This window comes from Notamacropus eugenii, chromosome 1 (genome assembly GCF_028372415.1).
Source record: "Notamacropus eugenii isolate mMacEug1 chromosome 1, mMacEug1.pri_v2, whole genome shotgun sequence".
In the NCBI taxonomy this organism is placed as follows: Eukaryota; Metazoa; Chordata; class Mammalia; order Diprotodontia; family Macropodidae; genus Notamacropus; species Notamacropus eugenii.
The window spans coordinates 667586711-667606268 of NC_092872.1; the positions used below are offsets into that span (position 1 = coordinate 667586711).

The window sequence follows — 19558 nt, forward strand, 5'->3', positions numbered from 1 at the left end:
GGTGTTATTTTCTTCTGCATTTTTGCTGACTTGTTTTTCATGATTTTCTTGCATCACTATAATTTCTCTTCCCAATTCTTCCTCTACTTCTCCTGCTTGATTTTCAAAATCTTCTTTAAGCTATTCCATGGCCTGTGACCAATTCATATTCTTCTTGGAGACTTTGGATGTAGGAGCCTTGACTTTGTTGTCTTCTTCCGATTGTACGTTTTGATCTTCTTTGTCACTGAAGTAAGACTCTATATTCTCTATTTCCCACTGCTTGTTCACTTTCCCAGTCAATTACTTGACTTTTTAACTCTTTGTTAAAATAGGACTTTGCTTCCAGTGTGGAGAGTGTACTAACCCAAGTTTCAGGGGTTTTGTGCAGCTGTTTTCAGAGATACTTCTAGGGACCTGTAAATTTTCACTTCTTCCAAAGTGGTATGATCAAAGGAGAGGTGTTTACTCCTCTCCTGGCCTGTGCTCTGGTCTGTGAGTGACCACAAGCATTCTTTTCTGCCTTGGACCTATTAGGAGGATTCCCTTTCCACTGCGGCCATAAGCTCCAGCACTTGTCCTCACCTCAGGACCACCTCCCAGAACTGCAACCCAAATCCAAGCACAGGCAAAGCAAGAAAATCCTGCCTCAGCACTAGCAAAGCGATCTCTGCACTCCCCCTCTGATCAATCACTTGATCCCCTTACCATCTATCGGCCAGGAGCTCTGGATACAGTGGCAGCTGCTGCTGCTGCTGAAGCTGCTGCCACCACCACCGCCACCTCAGGACTGGAGCTGGACCACACTCCTCTCTCAGGTCCAAACGACCTTTCCTACTTACCTTCTAAGTTGTCTTTGGTTTTTGTGGGTTGAGAATTCTGGAAACTGCCACAGCTGCCAGTGATTCAGTCCCCTGAGGCCTGTTCAAGGTTTGCTAAGGGCCAAAGGGCTGGTGTAGCCAAAGTTGGTCTGTGCTCCTCTCACAGAGGGTGCTACAGACCTTTCCTGTTGACCTCCCAGGTTGACTTGGGTTGGAAATTTGTTTCACTCTGTCATTTTGTGAGTTCCGCTGCTCTAGAATTTGTTAGTCATTTTTTACAGATATTTGGAGGGGTTTGGGGGAGAGCTCAAGCAAATCCTTGCTTTTACTCCACCATCTTGGCTCCATCCCCTGTCTATCAAATATTTAAAGAATGATTAATTCCAATACTGCTAAGGCTGATGGAAATAAATAAGAAAAGAAGGGGACCTATCAAATACCTCCTATATTACAAATATGATCTTGGTAACTAAAACAGACAAAGAAAACCATAGACTGATAACCCCTAATGAATACTGATGCAAATATTTTAAATAAAATACTAATAAGGAAACAAGGAAATATTAACAAAGAGAATACTTTGATACTTTGACTGCATTTATATAAAGAATAGAGTACTGGTTTGAATTAAGAAAAATGTAAACATAACTAATAAGAATAAGAAAAATAAAAATCACATGATTACATAGATTCAGAATTTCAATGTCAAAGAAAAATACTAAAAGCAAGCCAAGAAAAAGGAATTCAAGTACCAAGGAGCTACAGTCAAGATCACACAAGATGTAGCATCCCCTATATTAGGTACAAAGAACTTGGAAATATGATAGGCCAGAAGGCAAAGTAAATATCTTTCCAATCAAAAGATAACTTACACAGAAAAACCAAATATAATAATGTTACTGAGGGGAAAAACAGACTTTTAATTTAATAGACTTCCAACTTCCTGATAAAAAAAAGGCCAGACTTACATAAAAACTTTGAAGTACAAACATAAGAATCCAGAGAAATTTGAAAAGGTAAATAAGAATGGTCATAAAAGACTAAACACAAGGATAAACTTTTTATGTTCTAAAAGGGGAGGTGATACATGTGTTCCCTCTGAATCCTATCATAACCAGGGGTCAAAGAGGGAGTTTGAAAGAGAGCCTGTTAGTGACTCTGTTACATCTCGATGGTTTTAAAAGAAGTGGGGGAAAAAGAGAAATATACTGGAGATTGAGGGGGAGCAATTAGCAATTATGGGGTACTTACTTCATATAATTGAGATGTACATCAGAAGTTTAAAACAAAAAAGGAGGAAAGGGCAGAAGGAGTGGTTGACACCTGAACCTCACTCTCATCTGAACTGGTCAAAGAAAGAAAAAACCATATATAGAGAGTTCACAGAAATACACTTCACTAAATAGGGAAACAGGAGGGAATGGGGAGACAGGAAAAAGGCCTGAGGAAGGTTAAGTTAAGAGAGGCACTGGCCCTAAGCAAAACTCTCTGTACAAAAATGCTGACAGCACATCTTTCTGTGGTTGCAAAGAACTGGAAAATGAGGGAGTACCCATCATTTAGAGAATGGATGTACATAAAATGTGATGAAATGCTATTGTGCTGTAAGAAATGATGAAGGAAATGGTTTCAGAGAAACCTTGGAAGACTTCTACAAACTGATGCAGAGTAAAATCAACAGAACTAGGAGAATGATTTATACAATTACATTGTTGTAAAGACAAACAACCGCAAAAGAGTTAAGAGTTCTGATTAGCATAATGACCCACCACAGTTCCAGGGGACTCAATGCTATCTGCCTCTTGATAGAGAAGTGAAGAACTTAGAATGCAAACCAAGACATATTTTTTTGAAACTATGCCAGTTTGGGAGTTTGTTCTGTTGACTATACATTTCCAACAAAAGTTTTGTTTTTTTCTTTTTTCAACGGGGGTAAGGAGGTGGAGAGAAAAGTCTATTTTTGGTCACTGAAAAATTTTTTTAATAAAATATGGTACATTAGTGGAATACTAGATTATATCAAAAACCAATAATCATGAGGAATACAAAGAAATCTGGAAGGATCATTATAAAATAATGTAATGCAAAAAATATTGACTATATACTATTATAACCAAAAAAAAAAAAAGTAAGAAAAACCAATTGAAATTGGGATAGAGAAGAATTATTAGACCACTCACTAAAATTAATTCATTTGAATATACAAAATTACTAAACAATTTAGCTGATTGTCTTAATGTTGAAAGTTTGACAAAACATCTAATTTTTTTAAGGTGATTATATCAGACTTCGTAAGCAAGGCCTAAAAGCGTTTTTAATACAAACATATTTCATAACCCCTAGATCACAAACTAATAGTAAAAGGACTCAGTATTTGACAAGTGTGAGGACAATTTTAAAACTGACAGTAAAAGATTCAGAAAAGGTCCTTAGAAGATATTCCCCAATAAAGTTCCAAATAGATAGGAAACATGTTATAAGGAAGGTTTGGTTCTATTAGAGGTATGTGGTATATTGGGAAATGACTGGTTTAAAAAACAAAAGTCATCATTAAGACTTTTTTTTTTAAAGAAAAAAGGTCATTGGTAACCACTGAAAGATGAATTTCAACCAAGCACTAACAATGGATATTAAACAGCAAGAGGTTGAGAAGAATGGGTTGTGAGGCAATGAATACAAAACATGAGACAACTTTGGTGAAGTCTGATGAAGCCTATGGACATCTCAAAATATTTTTAAATGCAATAAAAAGATCTTACTAGGATCAGAGATCCCTAAAGTAACTGTCAGTGGCACTACTCACTATAAAAAATAGTAAATTGGCCTATTGTTCTAGCACTCCTCTCTTAAAGCAATATTACATTCAAAATACCTTATAATTCTGTAGCATTTTATAAAACCAGTTTTCAATGCACTTTCATATGCCATTATCTCATTTGATCCTTTCTATAACCTAAAGTAGTTAGGACAAGTTGTGGCATCCTAATTTTACATATGAGAAAATCAAAGCCATAGTCTAGAAGTACAAAATGAAAGAAGCACTACTGGAAAAATAATTCATCTGAAAAAAAAAAAAACCTGGGGATTTTAGAGGACTGCAAAAGCAAAAAAAGAGTCAATGTCATGTTTGCTAAGAAATATCTGATGACAGCTTAAGCGTCAAGCAGCATTAAGATAGTCACAGTCTTTGTTAGCAGAGTTGTGTATTGTTAAAACCATTTTGGAAAGGAATTTGGAATGGTGAAAAGACAGTGACAAGGCCCACACCCTTTGACTGAGAGATTCCACTGATACACAAAAACACCAAGGAAGTCAATGACAAAAACGAGGCCCCATAGTACTCTAAAATATTCATTGTAGCAAAGAATGGGAAACAAAGTAGATACCCAGCAGCCAGGAAGTAACTCAACAACTTGTGATATAAGAATGCAAAGGACTACTGTATGTAATGAACATGATGGATACAAAGAAGCATGGGAAGCATACGAATAAAAGAATGAAAAGTAAAGTAAATAGTAACAGGAAAGCAATATACACAATAACTTCAACAACAACAAAACAACCGAAACTGAATGCTGTGAAATTATTTTAACTAAGCTAAGGGCCAAAGAAGACATTTAAGAAGAGAGCTCGCATTTCTAAAAGACAGGTAGAGTTTGCAAGAAAAGGGTGATCATATTGATCCTCTCTGCCTCAGTCAGGCTGCAAGAAGAATATTGTACTCCATTTAAGAAGTCATATTTAAGAAAGGTCACTACAAGCTGGTGAACACAAGCAAAAAAGGGAAGTCATGGTGAAGGACTCTGAGAGTCCTGCCGTATGAGAATATGCTAGAAATGGAAAACATTTGGCCTGAAGAATAAAAGATATGGAAGCAAGCAGACAACAAAATAGTCACCTTGGAGTATTTAAAGGGCTTTCACTTGGAAGGGGGAATCAGACTGATTCCATCTGGCTCCAAAGGAAGCAATAGAAGCAACGAGTAGAAATTGCAAAGAAGCAAATTTAGGCTTAATATAAAGAAAAATTTCTTGATAGAGCTATTCAAACTGGCTTGAGGTATCTCAGAAGTTAGGGGGCTTATTCTCATTGAAGCTCTCCAAAGCAAAAACTAGAGCACTTGTCAGGTAAATTGTACTAGGGGTTCTTTATTTGGTATGGATAGGACTAGTTAGCCACAAGAGCCTTTCCAAATTTGAAAATCTATGCTTTTGAAATTTAATCACATTAGTTTTGGCCTAACTTTCCAATCTATTAAGATACATTTTTGGATACTAATTCTATGATTAAATGTACTAGCTATTCATCTCAGGTTTGTGGAATCAGTAGATTTGATAAACATGACATTCATGTCTGTATTCATGCTACTAATAATAATTTTCAGCAGAACAGGACCAATATACATAATTATTACTGGAGCACTGCACTAGAAATCTCCCTTCCAGTTGATATATACTCATTATAAACCGTGAATCCAGAGAACTGAAGATCTGAAAAACACACTACCCACTTTTTAACAGGAATGTGGTACACTTAAAACGCAGAGTAAGATATCCAAACATAGCCAACATGGAAATTATTTTCTCAACTATATTTATTTATTGTGAAGACTTTTTTTATGGTTTGGAGGGCGTACTCAACAATGAGTAGAAAAAATAATAACTGCTTATAAAAAATAAATGAACATATATATGCATATGTGTGTATATATGTATATGTGTATGTTATAATATTTATTTATTAATCACTATCTTTTAGCTCTGGTCATTCAACAATCAGTTCCAAATCCATTTAAGTATGCTAGCTTCCTATCTACAAATATAGTTACCACACAGAAACGTCCAGTATCATGAAATAGTCAAAAAAAATGTTAGAAATTAAAGTAACCTACAGACTAACTCCTAATACGATAATTAAAGAAAGCCAACATTCAGAAAGACATGACTTGCCCAGGATCACATGAGCAGTAAAAAACAGGCATATTTAAACCCAAGTCTTCTGACTCTAAGCTGGTGCTCTTCTGAGTATACCATGTTACACTTTCTTCTTATTAACTATGGTCAAAATTATGATGGATACTATAAAGCTAAGAAAATTGACAGGAATAAAGGCAACATAGTATAATAGACATCAGTATGTGAGTTGAAGTCAGGAGACTCGAGTTTTGATTCTGGCTCCAATATTTATAAATAACTACGTGACCACAGATAGACCATTCCACAAGTCTCAGTTTGTTCTTCTGAAAATATAGATGATAATCTTTATTACCACCTACCTCACATAGCTGTTGCAGATAAGTACTTTCTAAATTTTTCAGTTCTATATAAATGTGAGTTGTTATTTATTAGCCTAGTGGTCATGGTCAAGACTGTCAAGAAATTAGTCTGTGGGACACCAAACCCTTGTACCCAACAGGCCCAATATTACCAAATTTACAAGACTTCAGAGTTTCAAAGACTGAGATCATTGTTATAAAGGAGATCACAGCATCATCCCAAACAAAGCCTTTCATATTGCACCATCAGCAAACTTATGGACAGAATTTTCAACCCTAGTATTCTGATTCTACATAGAGCTTATATTTTTTACTAGAACTAGAAGCACAAAGATATATTTCTGACAAAAAAAATAAAAAGGATAATACAGATATAATGAGGAAACAAATTCCCAATAATTGTAGAAAGAATATCAGATTATTAGAATTCTTGGGTCTGAACCTCAATTCTGTCCCGTGAAACTTGGGTAACCTTAAGTAAGTCACTTCACTGCTCTGGGCCTCAGTTTTCTCACATTATAATAAAGGAGCTAGACTAGGCAGCTGATCTCTAAAGTTCCATATATGTATGGAATGTATATGTATATGTGTGTATATGTGTGTGTGTATACACACACCAAAATCAACACTCTATAGTTAAGTTATCCATTTAACGTTATCATATTTCACTTATAACTATTACACATTTTGACAAATAGTTCAAATAAAAGGATTTGAGTTAAAAATATACATATGTAAGGTACTCCTCCCTTCAAAAGAAAACTTTTCCACATAAATATCAATTAATTATAAAACATGTATTTCGTAACTATGATCCAATACAGTAAACTGACAAAAGGAGACAGTCACACCGTGTTGATTCTTTGCTAAGGCACTTTAGGCAAAGGCTCCTATTTCTACATCATGACTAATTAATAATTAAATGATGCAACCTACAAGAAAAAAGTCTACTATAATCAACCACCAGGAAAATGTATTAGATCTAAATGGATGAGAAAGACAGGTGCGAAAATAAGTAACTATTGGAAAATAGAAGTACATAACACTCTCCACATGGCGTAACCTAGAAAATAAAACATTAAAATGCCAAAATAAAAGAAAATTGACTTACTAGCATGCTTGTCTGCAAGCATTATGAGACTGTTGGAAATGTCTCGCCGTCTATAAAAGCATACTACTTTTGCTTCCACGTTGCCATTTGCTGTCTAAGAAAAGGGAAAAAAACAAGTCATCTCAGCTTCCAAAATAAGAGTACTCATGGTATACCATTAATTTATGAGTTTTCTTATATATAATCTATTCAATACTTCTATATGGTAAAATAAGTTTAAGAAAATTCATATTTAAAATTAATAATCAATATTTGCTCAGTTTTTATCATAAACAGAATGTAAATTTTAAAATAACATGTTGCCATAGATAAGCCTATACAATTTGAGTAATTTAAATGCTAAAATCTGTTTTATTAGCCTGATTAGGTAAAAGAATTAATTCAAAAAAATTTTAACTAATTTAATAAGTATTTTCCCTCCCAACCTATTCAAAGGAAGTATATGCCGACCTGCAGACCAACAGTTTTTCCCCATTTTCCCTCCATACTAGTTTGACATCAATGCTCTATTGGTATAAGGAAACAGAATGATTTTATGATGGCCTAATGAGCCAAGAGATTCTACAAATCTGTGATGGTTGATATTCTTAGTAGTACTTAGTTTACTTTCAGGAGTTAGAAACATATCAACTCTTTTTACTCCTTGACTACAGCATATAATGTAATCAATATTCAGTTACGCTTACTGCAGCTGATGCTCTCTACCCTACTCTCAATTCTCTATTAATTCTGAAAGCTTTCAAGAAAGTTCATCCACTACAAAGTTTCATTTTAAAAAAACACCTACCTACAATACTGTTATGACTTCTATTTTCACATAAATTTTCCAAATTTCTCTGAAAATGTGGAGACACAACTAAATATGAATTAAAAGATCTAAGGAGACTAAAAATGCTGCAGTAAAAGTGTCAACTTTATTCGATCAACAGCAATATTTTAGAATGAAAAATGTTGTACAATTATTGCTCCACAAAACTGTAATTATTTAAATCCTAGTCAAAATAGTACCATATCTCAAAATACCAGGACCAAAAACACACTTCAAAATCACCAATTCAACAATCTTGTAAATGAAAAAGCTAAACAAATGCAAATCACCAATCAAAAGCCTCAAATACAAGCTTAATTATTTTTTGTCAATGGAAATCCTAACAAAAATCCAAGGAGCAGATATCACAGTGAAATGGAAGGAGCTACATTTGGAATCTGAGGACCTGGGCTTAATCACCTTGCCTACTGACTACCCAATGTCAGTTCTCTTCTCTGGGAGTCATGTTTCTTCATCGTCATCTATAAAATGAGGGGCTGGTCTAAATGACTTTTACCATCACTTCCTGCTTTGAATTTTATGATCTTAAGTGGAAAACATGATGTTTCAAGACTTTTTTTGCACTTCATCTTCAGTGTGAGGTCTCTACTAATAAGCACTACAAAGTTAATTTAGTCAATGTGCCTGGCATGTTGTAAGGGCCTAATAAATGCTTGCTGGATAATTAAAATGTGCTTATTCATAAAATGGCAGACATACTTTCAGCTCCACCTAATTTCTTCTTTCATTTTCTCAGCTGGTTAATAAGGCAAACCTCAGCATTGCTGATGGACACATGAGAATATATAACACAGAAAAGGGTGCTTTTGTCCCCTAACCTTTTCCCCACCATAGACCTCTGCACTCTCTGACTACAGTCAATTTGAGTTAAACATTTCAGAAAAATAAAAGGCTGGTAAAGTTTTTATGTTTCAATTCTTATCTTCTCAATCCATTAGAGAAGAAGAAACTCTGAAATAAAAATTTGGTAAAGTTTTGTGTCTCACTTCTTATCTCCTTCCCAACTCATTAGGAGAGAATAAAGTCTGATTCCTCCAGCTATGTTTCATTTTCCAAAGTTTCTCTTCATTACTTACTACATATTTGTTGTTGTTGTTGTTAATTCATTGCTTTCTGACTCATGATTTGCCTAGCTTTCGAGAACCATCTGAAACCATTCTCCTTGAGTCAGCAGAATAGGAAGTTGGCTAACATCACTATGGGAAGACAAGAAGATCCTCTATCTACAGGCTGATCTTCAGTTTACCTACAGTCCCAGAAATGGTAAACCTTAACAGACCAAAACCTCCACCAGATAATCTCAGAAGCAACCTGTAAACTGTTCCAGAAAAGCAATAATTACGATGAGGCTCAATATCCAGGTCTACTTGGGCATATACCAGATGATGCTCAGTAACCCAGGGAACTCTGAAGGCTGAGACCAGATTTTCATTAGTTTACTCAAATTTAGACTTACATCACAGGTTAGTCTAGAATTCAATCAGCTTCCAGATAAAAGGTTCTTAACTTTTTTGGTAGTATGGTGAAGCCTATGGACACCTCAAAATGTAATAAAATACAAAGGATTACAAAACTAACCAATTATAATGAAATAGTTATCACAAAACTTTTTTTTTTAAGTTCACAGATCCCAGGTCAAAAAGTTTGGTTTTTGGCATGAGCAACATCCATTTAGCCCAGCACTCATCCAGTAACATTCAGCTAATCAGCACATAACTCTACTAGTCATTTTCTCCTTTTCAAAATCACATTATAAGATGCTGGTAATCCAAAAGTTTTTAACTATGTATTCTTACACTGCTACACTTATATCTCTCAATCTACTGTAGAAAAATAAAAGGATAGTTACGGTCCCTATGCAGTCCAAACTATGGTCCACATATGCAGTCCATGATTTCTTTAGCATGTCTTCTTTTCCTCAAATATCTATAATTTTGTTAGCATGCATACAACCAAAGCAGATCACAATCCTTCTTTAACTTAAATCTTTCAAGCTTAGCCTTAGAGGTGTTTAGAAAACATATTTCCCTGTCTTCTTTCTGAGGAAGGGAGGAGGTCCGTACTAATGATGCCAAATTGTCAGATTCCACTGATGTACTGGGTGACTTGGATCTTTTTTCTTCTCTTTTTTAAATCTTTATTAGAAGGAATGACTGCTGAGCTAGAGTGGGCTGAGGTAATATTCAGAAATGAAGGCAATATTAAAAAAAAAAGAAAAAAGATCAGATTTGTTAACTTAGGTCTCCTAAATTGCCATGGCTTAGTCTTCTCTCTTCATTCTGCAGTCATCTTCATGAGTTTCTATGAGCCTAGCTGAGAGCTAGGGGCAACAGACATGATGTTCATCAAATGAGTCCATACTAGAAAGTTTGGCCAGTTTAACAGAACTTTCCAGGGCTCAGACACTTCTAGCACATACTTTGAAGACCCAAGGTCACCTCTACTCCACAATAAAGCAAAAGAGTAATAGTCTAGTGGAGGTTTATAGTACCTACAGTAGAAAATATCCTAATTATCTTCAATTATTTACCTTATCAAGATATACACATCAGGGACTGAGTTCAACATAAAAAAGTTTCATTTTTACATAGTCCTAAGTCATATGGCAACCATACACAGTACTAGATTCAAATTAATCAAGTTTATAATTTCTTTCAAAAGGTTATTATTCTCCTAAATATGTAATGTTAAAGAAAAACAATGACAACATTAATAACAATAATAATAACTGACTTTATATACAGTTTTAGACTTACAAAGTGATACGTATGTATGTGGGGGGGAATGCATGGATATAGTCATACATAGAAATAGTCATTTTGTAAAGTAGATACTACAGGCAGTATTGTCCTTATTTTTACAGATAAGGAACCTCATGGTGAGGAAGGTTAAATCTGAAGTCTCATAAACATCTTAAACTAAACATGTCCAAAACTGAACTCATTCTCTTTCCCTCCAAGGCCTCCTTTCTTTGTAACTTTCCTATTACTTTTAAGGGTATCACTATGTTCCCAATTACCCAGGCTCACAACAGATATCATCCTCAACTCCTCACCTCTTGCCTCCATACCCAAACAGTTGCCAAGTTTTATTGATATACCTTTCCAATATCTTTTGTATTTTACACCCACTTTTCTTTTCTGACACCACCCTAGGGCAGGCCCTCATCATACCATACCTGGACTACTGTAATAGCCCACTAATTGGTCTCCCTGCCTGACTTCTCTCTCTATTCCAATCCATCCTTTTCTCAGCTATCAAAGTGATCTTCTAAAGTACAAGTGTGAACATTTCTCTCTCTCCCTCTCTCTCTCACACACACACACACACACACACACACACACACACACACACACACACACTCCTCTTCATTCAATAAACTCCAGTGGCCACCAACTCCAGGATCAAATATAAGATCCTGTTTGCCTTTTAAAGTGCTTCACATAGTGGTTCTTTTCTACTTTTCGAATCTTATTTCACTTTACTCTGTGTTTTATGTACACTTCAGTGATACTGGCCTTCCTTGTTGTTCTCTTTTTTTTTTTTTTTTTTTTTAAGTATTTTTCTTCCTTGCTATTCTTGAACAGCATCTTCAGACTCCTTGCATTTTCACTGGCTGTTCCCCATGTTGCAACATTCTCACTCCTCATTCCCAACTCTTGGCTTCCCTGGTTTCCTACACCTTCTACAATAAGCCTTTCCTTTTCTACTTACCTCCCAATTCTAGTAATATCTTCCTTCTAAGATTACTTCCAAGTTATCCTATCTAAATCTTATTTGCACACAGTTTGCATGTTGTCTTCCCCCATAAGATTGTGAGTTCCTCCAGGGCAGAGACCATTTTTGTCTCTCATTGTATCCCCAGCACTTATTACAGTGCCTGGCATATAGTAAGCACCTAATAAATGCTTGATAATTTGAAGCAATAAAATCTGAGTACATAAAAATGTATCAAAAGAAGAATTAAAGCTACAACTCAATATCAGAAGTGAACACAGACATTTAGATGGTATCCATACATGTTCATCATTTATTTTTATATGGGTGATTTCCCAGATAGGTTCCAAGAAGTTTATAAGCACCCAATATACATTGGGAAGCAGCATGACATGGTGGATAGAGTCCTGGATTTAGAGTCATAAAGACCTTATTTCAGATTTTGCTTCTGATAGTCACTAGCTATGTCACAGAATGAGAATTATAGGACTAGAGAGTTGGGAAGGACTTTGGTGGCCATCTAGACCCAAACTCCGCCTGAAGACTTCCAATGAGGCACAATTCAAAACCTCCCAAGGAAGCTCATTCCACAACTGAACAACTCTCATTGTTGAGAACTTGTTCTGACATCAAATGTAAATTAGTCTCTTTAATCTCCATCTACTGCTGTGGATTTGCCTTCTAAAAAACCTAATCCTTCTTCAAGATGACAGCCCTCACATCCTTGAACCCACCTGCCACACCCTAAGAAGTTTTCTCTTCTTCAAGCTAAACACCTCCAGTTCCTTCAACAGTTCCTCATGGGACACAAACTCTTAGGCCTCCCATTATCCTGGCTATCTTCTTCAGGATATTTACCACCTTATTAATGTCCTTCTTAAATTGTGGTTCCCAGATCTAAACACAGTACTCTAGATGAAGTCTAACTAATATAACCACCTTATTCCCAGAAGCTTTGCCTCCCTTAATGTAGCCCCCTGGCACATTAGTTTTTTTGGCTATTGCAACATCACACTATCCAGTCATATGATCTAAACACATTAATGGTCCATTTTTTCCCCAAACAGCTTTCCATGCCTGCCCTCATCCTGGACTTGTGAAATTGATGTTTTGTACCCAAGTACAAGAACTAACATTTATCCTCAATATATTTTATCTTATTCGATTCAGCCCAATGCTCTAGCCTTTCAAGATCTTTTAAAATGCTGACTCTGTCATCCAGTGTGTCCACTGTATCTTCCAGCTGAGTGCCATCTACAAATATCATGGGTATGATATCATGACTTTACCCAACTCACAACCTCTGAGCCTCAGCTTTCTCACCTACAAAAAGGAGAGAATAATAGTTGTAGTATCTACATCACAACTGTGAAGATAAAATGCAATAATGTAAAAAAGCACTCAGTAAACTTTATGGCACTTTACAAATATCAAGTATGGTCTAGTTAACAGCAATGGTTATTTCAAAGGCAATGATAGGCAAGAAATAATTCAAGACTCTGAACCAAAATGTATTTCAATTTGTCAACATTCAAAAAGTTTGGGATCTAAAATTTGAATATAAAGTGTTAAAACTTCTTGTGCCTTCCACCCAAGAGCGTGTAAAAATTCCAGTGTACCAGACCAAAGGAAAAAGTTAGTATGTACCTTATTAAGTTCTTCTATCCTTCTGATTAGATATGGGTTACTTGAGGAATTCTCAAAGTAAACATAATCTGCAAGGAAAGGTAAAAAATATTTTAATATCTTCAAAATTAGCATGCAAAAAATAGTATTATTCTGTCACCGATCTAATTGAAGTCATGAAAATTATACAATTCATATTCCACACCTCTCAGCTCAGCTCATTCACTATGTAAAACCAAGCTTAAATAAAATATACAGTACATGGCCCACATGTTTGTTATCTACAGGCAATGAATTTCATTTATATCCTTATTTCAATTAACATGGTCAACTAGGATCATAGATTTAGAGTCATGTTAACAAGCATTTATGGAGTGCCAACTACATGCTAGGCAATGTGATAAAACTGGAGAAAGGCAATGTCCCTATTCTCAAGGAATTCATTATCTAATGGGAAATAAAACATGCAAATACTACAAAATATACACAGAATAAATTGGAGAGAATCTCAGGGTGAAGGAGAGAACAGACTTAAGAAACAGCAAGGAAGCCACTGTCCCTGGAGGAAAAAATACATGAAAGGGGTGGGGAAAGAAAGTTATCAAGTAAGGTGTAATAAGACTGGAAAGATAACAAGGGGGCAGATTATGAAGCACTTTAAAAGCCAAATCAAATTTTATATTTGATCCTGAATGTAAAATAGAGTCATTGGATGTGACTGAATATGGGGAATAATTTGGTCAGACTTGCACTTTAGGAAGACCACTGACAACTGGGTGGAGGATGGACTGGAATATGGAGAGACGTAAGGCAGGAAGACCTATCAGCAGACTATTGCCATAGTCTAAGCTCCAAGTAAAGAGAGCCTGCACCAGAGCAGCGTTAATGTCTGAGGAGAACAAGGGGCAAATATACAAGAGATGTTTCAAAGGAAGAACAAATAAGACTTGGCAAAGACTGTCTATGTGAGGGTGAGAGAGTGAGAGAGGAGTCAGTGATGACACCCTCATTGGGAGCCTATGTGACTAGACCTAGGAGGGACCTTGGAGATAATGGAGTATAACATTCTGAACTTACAGGTGAAGCAATGGAGGCAGAGAGTGTTTGACTTACCCATAGTTACCCTAGGAATAATTTTTAAAAAGCAACTCACATATACAAAAAGCTCTAAGTTTAAAGAAAACTGACCCATGCCAGCTCATTTGATTTTTCTCTGAGACAGGTGCAAAGTATTAATCTATTTTACAGATGAGGAAACTGAGCATCAGAAAGGTTACATGCCTTGCCCAGAATCAGAGAGCTAAAGTGTTCAGGTGCAATTCTAATCACTGAGTCCAAGTCTTTTCTGAACTCTATTTACTAAGTCAACAGAACTGAGTTTAGAACACAGTTCCTCTGACTTCAAAACAATGCTCTTTGCATTACCACAGGCTGATTAAACATCATTAGCTATAATTATTCAACCCCCACTGAATAAATGGCACCCAATATGCTCTCTCATATCCAATGCTAAATCTATGATCCCATGAAAGGAATATGATGATGGCAGTAGGTACAACCATTTTCCGCTCATCTCCAATTTTCTTTTAATTATAATACAAGTGTCACCATTTTCTTCATATGAGAACTACTTCGCGTAACTTAAAGGTTTCTAAGTCTGACATTTCAATGACCAAGTAACTTTTCAAAAATAGATCAAGAGACAATGAGGAAGGCTTAGTACAGCAAATGCGTGTGGACTTGAAAACATTTACATGCTTCACCATACCAGGAAGGCCTTTACCATGGGCAAGGTCCCCTGGAATAGACACCAAATTCCTTTTATCATCTAACTCCCTTTGGGCCCATTTATGTGGATATCAGAACAAGCTTTCCACAGAAAAGGAGAAAAATCTGAAGTATGGCTTGTTGTCTCAATCTAATAGGCTCACTGGAAACTTCCCACTGTGTGTTTTATTTGAGAGGCTGGATTTCCATTGTTATTGTCTCTCTTGGTGCCTGTTTTCCCTGTCTTTTTCCTGCAAAGTGGCCTCATTTAGCCAGTACCAGTGCAATCCCTCCCACCACTAGCCATGAGCTGAGCTAATGAGAGAGAAGCTGGAGCAGCCTCTCAGACGCAAGCACTGCACTCATCTGAATTATTATTTTGTCAGGAAGGGGACAGGAGGGAATCGAGGAGGGAGAAAGTTTGTGTTTCACGCTATCGCTCTCCTTTTCGAAGAGGCAGGCGCTAACCCAAGGCGCTGCTGCTCCCCATCAGCGACTGCCTCCTGGGGGAGCTGGGGCCCGGGCTGGGCTGGGCAGAGCAGGGCCCCTGAGCGGGGAGGGCGGAGAAGCAGGGCTCTGCCCCTGCAGACAGGCCTGCCTGGCTCTCCCTCCGCCCGCCTGCCCGCCTGCTCCCCCTCCAGGGGACGGACGGCCTGGCTCCACACTCACTGGGCCCCAATGCCCTGCACCCACATTGTGGGGGATGCTCGACCGCCCTTACCACCAGGAGCTCCTACCCCAGGGGAATGGGAGGGCGATCAGCTCATGACCCTGTAGGGAGGCAGGGGTCCACGCAGGCCCGGGGGAGGGGGAGGGCCTGGCAGGCCCCTGGGCGAGGGGACAGGAGGGGAGAGGGGGGTGCCAAGGAGAGAGAGGCACGGGGAGAGGGGGCGGCCACTAGCAAGGCGGGGGGGGGGGGGCCGCGGGGGGGGGGGCGCGCGGTGGGGGGGGGGGGCGCGGGGGAGGGGCGGCCCTCGCAGGCCCAGAGGGAGGGGGCACGCGGGGCTCGGCGGGGGGAAGGGATCTGCCCCCCACCTCTCCTCCCCCGCCCTCTCCAGCGGTTAGGGTTCCAGCTCTCCCGCCCCCTCTTCCCCCAGGCCCGGGTTCCATCCTACCTCCGACCCGGTACATGTTGGCCGCCATGTCCGCCCGCCCGCCCGCCTAGCCCAAGCCGGAGCCGGAGCCGGAGCCGGAGCCCGAGCTGAGCCCCGCCCGCCGCCGCCGCCGCTTCAGCCTCAGCCGCCTCCGCCTCCGCTGCTGCTGCTGCTGCTGTTACTGCTGCCGCTGCCGCCGCCTCACCGAGGGGAGGGGGAGGGGGAGAGGAGGGGGTGAGAGAGGAGGTAGAGCAGGGGAAGGGAAGGGAGAGGGAGGGGGGAGCGGCCCGCCCCCCGGGCCAGCCACGGGTTAATAGGGCCCTGCCCTCGAAGGGGCGGGCGTGGGTGACTGGCGGGAGATCGCTGGGGAGAATCCTGAGGGGACCGTGGAGAGAGAGCTAAGGGTCTACAGCCTGGGCTTGGTGATTTCAGGGTCTTAAACCCATTAGGGAATTTAGGACGATCCCAGCCTCGATGACCTCCTCCCCCTTTTATCCCCCATCCCCCACACACCTGTACGCACAGTTGCTACTCTTGCCCAATCACCCCCTTTAGGTTCTAGCTCTGCAACTACCCTTGGGAGCTCGTGTGTGTGTGTGTGTGTGTGTGTGTGTGTGTTGCAGTTTGGGTGCACATAAGCCATACGTGGGAGTATGCTGTGGTGTTTCCTCAACTGCATGTGTGGCTCTGAGTTTACTTGGCTAGTCATGCAAGGTGAGAGAGTCTGATACTCCTGTTTCCCCTCGAAGTGTTCAGAACCGTGGGAGGGAACCTGGAGGTCGGACTAAGCCACTGTCTTGGCCCCTTAGTGACTGCAGGGACAACCAGCTTCTTCTAGGGCTGAAGACGAAGGTACCCATGAAGGCAGTCATAGCTTCAGAGGTGTACAAACCTAGGGAGGAAAGAACCCTAGGCAGGGAAGAATAAGGAATGATGCTTTCCTCTTTGCCAATACTTTTGGAGAGCTCAGCCAGCCTTCCTTCTTCACTATAAGGCTAGTCTTGCATGTTGAAGGAACCTTGTGCCGAACTTCCCCTTGAACTAGGAACCACAAAATACAAGGGAGGAGATTGGTGGTGGAAGACTGTTTCAGTCCCTAAATAACACCATCAATTTGTAGGTCCAGTTCCTGTCCTCTTGTCCCTTGGAAACTGCCTTTCTCAGCTGCAAACAGAGAGACCTATGAAGGCAAATATAGTTCCAGAGGACTAGGAATCCAGAACGAAAAGGGGTGGGGGGCAGAGGACATAATAGAAGGGCTCCTTTTTCTTTGTCAATGTTAAGGAAATTCAGCCAGCCTTTGCTGCCATGAGCATCCCCATTAGCAAGAAGCACAAGACAACTAGGTTGGTAGCGATGGACAGTAACAAGTTATTTGCAACTGAGCTTTCCACTGGGTCGTTATTTTTCCCAATTTGGTCCTCTAAACAAACCACTTGGTTTTGATATCCTTCATATCCTGACAAAAACAAGAAACCAAATAAAGTCTGAAGCTAGCTAGACATCCCCGAATGAACCCAAACAACCTTATTTAGTGAAACTAAACTGTTCCCAAGCTAAATCGGTTCCAAACTGTTCCCAAACATTGTTGTTTAATAAACATGAAGATGCCCCCATGCTGTTGTTCCTTCTTTGGAGTTTCTGACTGAGAAGCAGCCGTCTCTCTCATTAATTCCAGGCTCCAATTCTTGTAGTGTTTTTCTTTTAATCTCCAGAAGAGAAAGACTACTCTTTTAGCTTTCTGACAAGTCATTTATTTACTTTGATACAATAAACAGAAATTTTTTGATGAAATCAAGACTTTATGTGTAGCCAAACTAGAGAACTCAGGCTAATAAAAAGAACTCCACCTTTACAAGGGCTATATGAACCTTTGGTTTAATGCCTTTTCCTCTTCCATAAGAAGAAAATTAACAATGGTGAAGTTGTCATGATTCAGCTTAAAGCTATCACAATTGTACTAGACTTTTATCAAAATATCCCCTGACATAGGGAAGCTCTACCTGTCTGTTTCAAAGATGAGCCCAGGAAGACTTTTATTTGTCTGGTAGCACAGGATCCACAGAATTGTAATCAGAACATATCCCAATATCACCATCACTTTATATCACCTGAATCAAGGCCTGTCTAATTTATAAATTAGATAATGATGTAAAACAGGATAACACTTAAGGGGTTCCCAGTGCTTGAAACTCAGGGAGACAGACTGAGAGGCATTTTCCCCTGTGCTTTTTTACAGAGTTCTGCAAGTAGGGAGAGAGCAACCTCTCCTTTTCAGCCTCTTTTGACCAGTATTGACAACCTACAGCAAAAGCACTTGGCAATGATAGATATGTGCTTCTCCAGTCCTGAGGTGGAGTTTAAGACACTGTTCCTGAACCCCAGTGTAGAAGGAATGATTGTGAATTCCTTAAGCAGTATAATTCTGGCATCTGTTCTACTAACCAGGAAAGATAAATTTTCAGGGAGGCTTTGCAAGTTAACTCCTAGACAATTCCAAATTTGTTTCTGATTATAAATATTCATATACTAGTGTCCTAGAGAAAAAAGACTTCTTCAGCAGTTGGCTTCTTAGAGAGGAAAGAGAAGCACCCTTAAGTAGGTACCTAATCTAACCCAGCTGCTCTTCTCAGCTTCTTTATCCTTAGTATTATTTTTACTTCTTTATGTACCACATTAGAGACAATAATGTTAGGATCTAAATATGGTGGACTTCACTGTCTTTGAGGGAGAAAATAGGTTGTTGTAAAAAAGTCTTATAGAGCCTTTGCATTTTTCATCTTCTATTGTCCTCCCAGTTTTATCCTTTAATGCGCACACGATTATCTGGCTTTATTGGGTTTCTTGCAAGTTTTCTGTAATTTTTTTTCACTATCACTTTTCATTATTTTGTGAAGTGATAATACTTATAATCTTCTGCTATCCTCCCTTTTGAGATTTCCCCTAAAAAATGTTGTAGACTGGCATTGCCTTTGGCTGCCATATATTTCAGCTTGGCGAGAAGATCATTGTTCTACTTAATGAGGAATTTTCTTGGGTTTTTTGGCGTCTTCATTGTAACAAGTGATTTACACTAGTTAAACTTGATGGTTGTTGAACTGAATTGAATTCTTTAAAATGAAGTTGTATTGCCTTTTTCAATTCCAGAAAAAAGAGAATTAAAATGGGTGAGAATTATTATCTCTTTAGGCAATAGTGGTAGAACATCTAGTACTCTCCTCTCTTCAGGAAGTAGTGATTGTTTATGTTGATGTCTCTTCTTTTAATTCTCATTCTTTTGTTTGTTGAAGACTAGGTTTACACCAATAAGCTTAAATTCATTTGATAAATTAACTTAAT

General features: G+C 38.7%; 1 protein-coding gene across 1 annotated transcript in view; it reads right to left on the reverse strand.

The window, feature by feature from the left end:
• The window catches only part of MTA3 (metastasis associated 1 family member 3), a 208647-nt gene extending 192065 nt beyond the window's left edge, over nt 1–16582 (reverse strand). The window contains exons 1-3 of the mRNA XM_072635755.1: nt 16241–16582; nt 13380–13447; nt 7187–7280 (exon numbers count right to left, since the gene is read on the reverse strand). Of these exons, the coding sequence (XP_072491856.1) occupies nt 7187–7280; nt 13380–13447; nt 16241–16268 (190 nt within the window). The 5' untranslated portion in view covers nt 16269–16582. The remainder of the gene's footprint in view (nt 1–7186; nt 7281–13379; nt 13448–16240) is intronic.
• Between the last annotated feature and the right edge of the window lie 2976 nt (nt 16583–19558).